This window comes from Lycium ferocissimum, chromosome 5, assembly GCF_029784015.1.
Source record: "Lycium ferocissimum isolate CSIRO_LF1 chromosome 5, AGI_CSIRO_Lferr_CH_V1, whole genome shotgun sequence".
Lineage (NCBI taxonomy): Eukaryota > Viridiplantae > Streptophyta > Magnoliopsida > Solanales > Solanaceae > Lycium > Lycium ferocissimum.
This window is the reverse complement of record NC_081346.1, coordinates 15,882,390-15,883,241: the sequence shown is the minus strand read 5'-3', so window position 1 is coordinate 15,883,241 and position 852 is coordinate 15,882,390. Positions and strand designations below refer to the sequence as shown.

General features: G+C 31.8%; 1 protein-coding gene across 1 annotated transcript in view; it reads right to left on the bottom strand.

Moving 5' to 3' along the window:
- Positions 1-612, bottom strand: part of LOC132057599 (protein NO VEIN-like) — a 25,705-nt gene extending 25,093 nt beyond the window's left edge. Inside the window, exon 1 of the mRNA XM_059450225.1 lies at positions 419-612. Coding sequence (XP_059306208.1) covers positions 419-580 — 162 coding nt within the window. The 5' untranslated portion in view covers positions 581-612. The remainder of the gene's footprint in view (positions 1-418) is intronic.
- Positions 613-852: the final 240 nt, after the last annotated feature.

The window sequence follows — 852 nt, the reverse complement described above, 5'->3', positions numbered from 1 at the left end:
CAAGATTCAAATTATGTGAATTGTGATCAACATTTTAAAATGACTTTCTCATCATATGGCATGAGAAAAATTACAAGTTACGGTACTTATCGTATAATTTTTTAATATCTTAACTTTAATTTTGTAATATTGAGTCCGATCAAATTCAATCTAGTTTTAATACTTAGTCAAAATGACTCTAAAAAAATGAGAAATGTTGCATAAATTGAGACAAAGAGAGTAGCACTTTATACTACAACTGCTAGTCGATCTCAAATGTTTAATCAATTGTTATCAACCTTTAATAAAATATAACCAAACTCCAAATTGCATTATGTGCAGATCCTATCTACACTGAAAACGTTCCAAAATATATAAATATGATCCTGTGACGACAAAATGGATAAATGGAGAGTAGAATGCATGCCAAGAGATAGACCTGGATGAGTTCCATGAGGAAATGAACGTCCTTAGCATAAAGCTCAGCAGAGAGATTTTTAACAGCCTGATGAAGGTCCTCTGTTAATGGATTTGTTTCACCTCCTATTGAGAACTTGCTCCTCCTTATTTCTTCTATGTGCTCTTTTGCTGTCCCCATCATCACTCTTCTCACTCACCTCAAAATACTATTAGTAATATGATCTTATAGTAGCAGAGAAATAGACAAGTATTAGAAGAATGAGAGAATGTGTTTGGACTTTTCAGGAATTTATAGAGGGACTAGCAATGTATGCCCGTGCACCAACATGAAGTAAAGTCAATATTTTACCTAAAGTCATTTGGTAAAGTATTGTAAACAACTTTTATAATATTCTAAACATATTAAAATGTAATATATTAATTTCACAGACCTTCTCCCAAATTTCTCTTCGT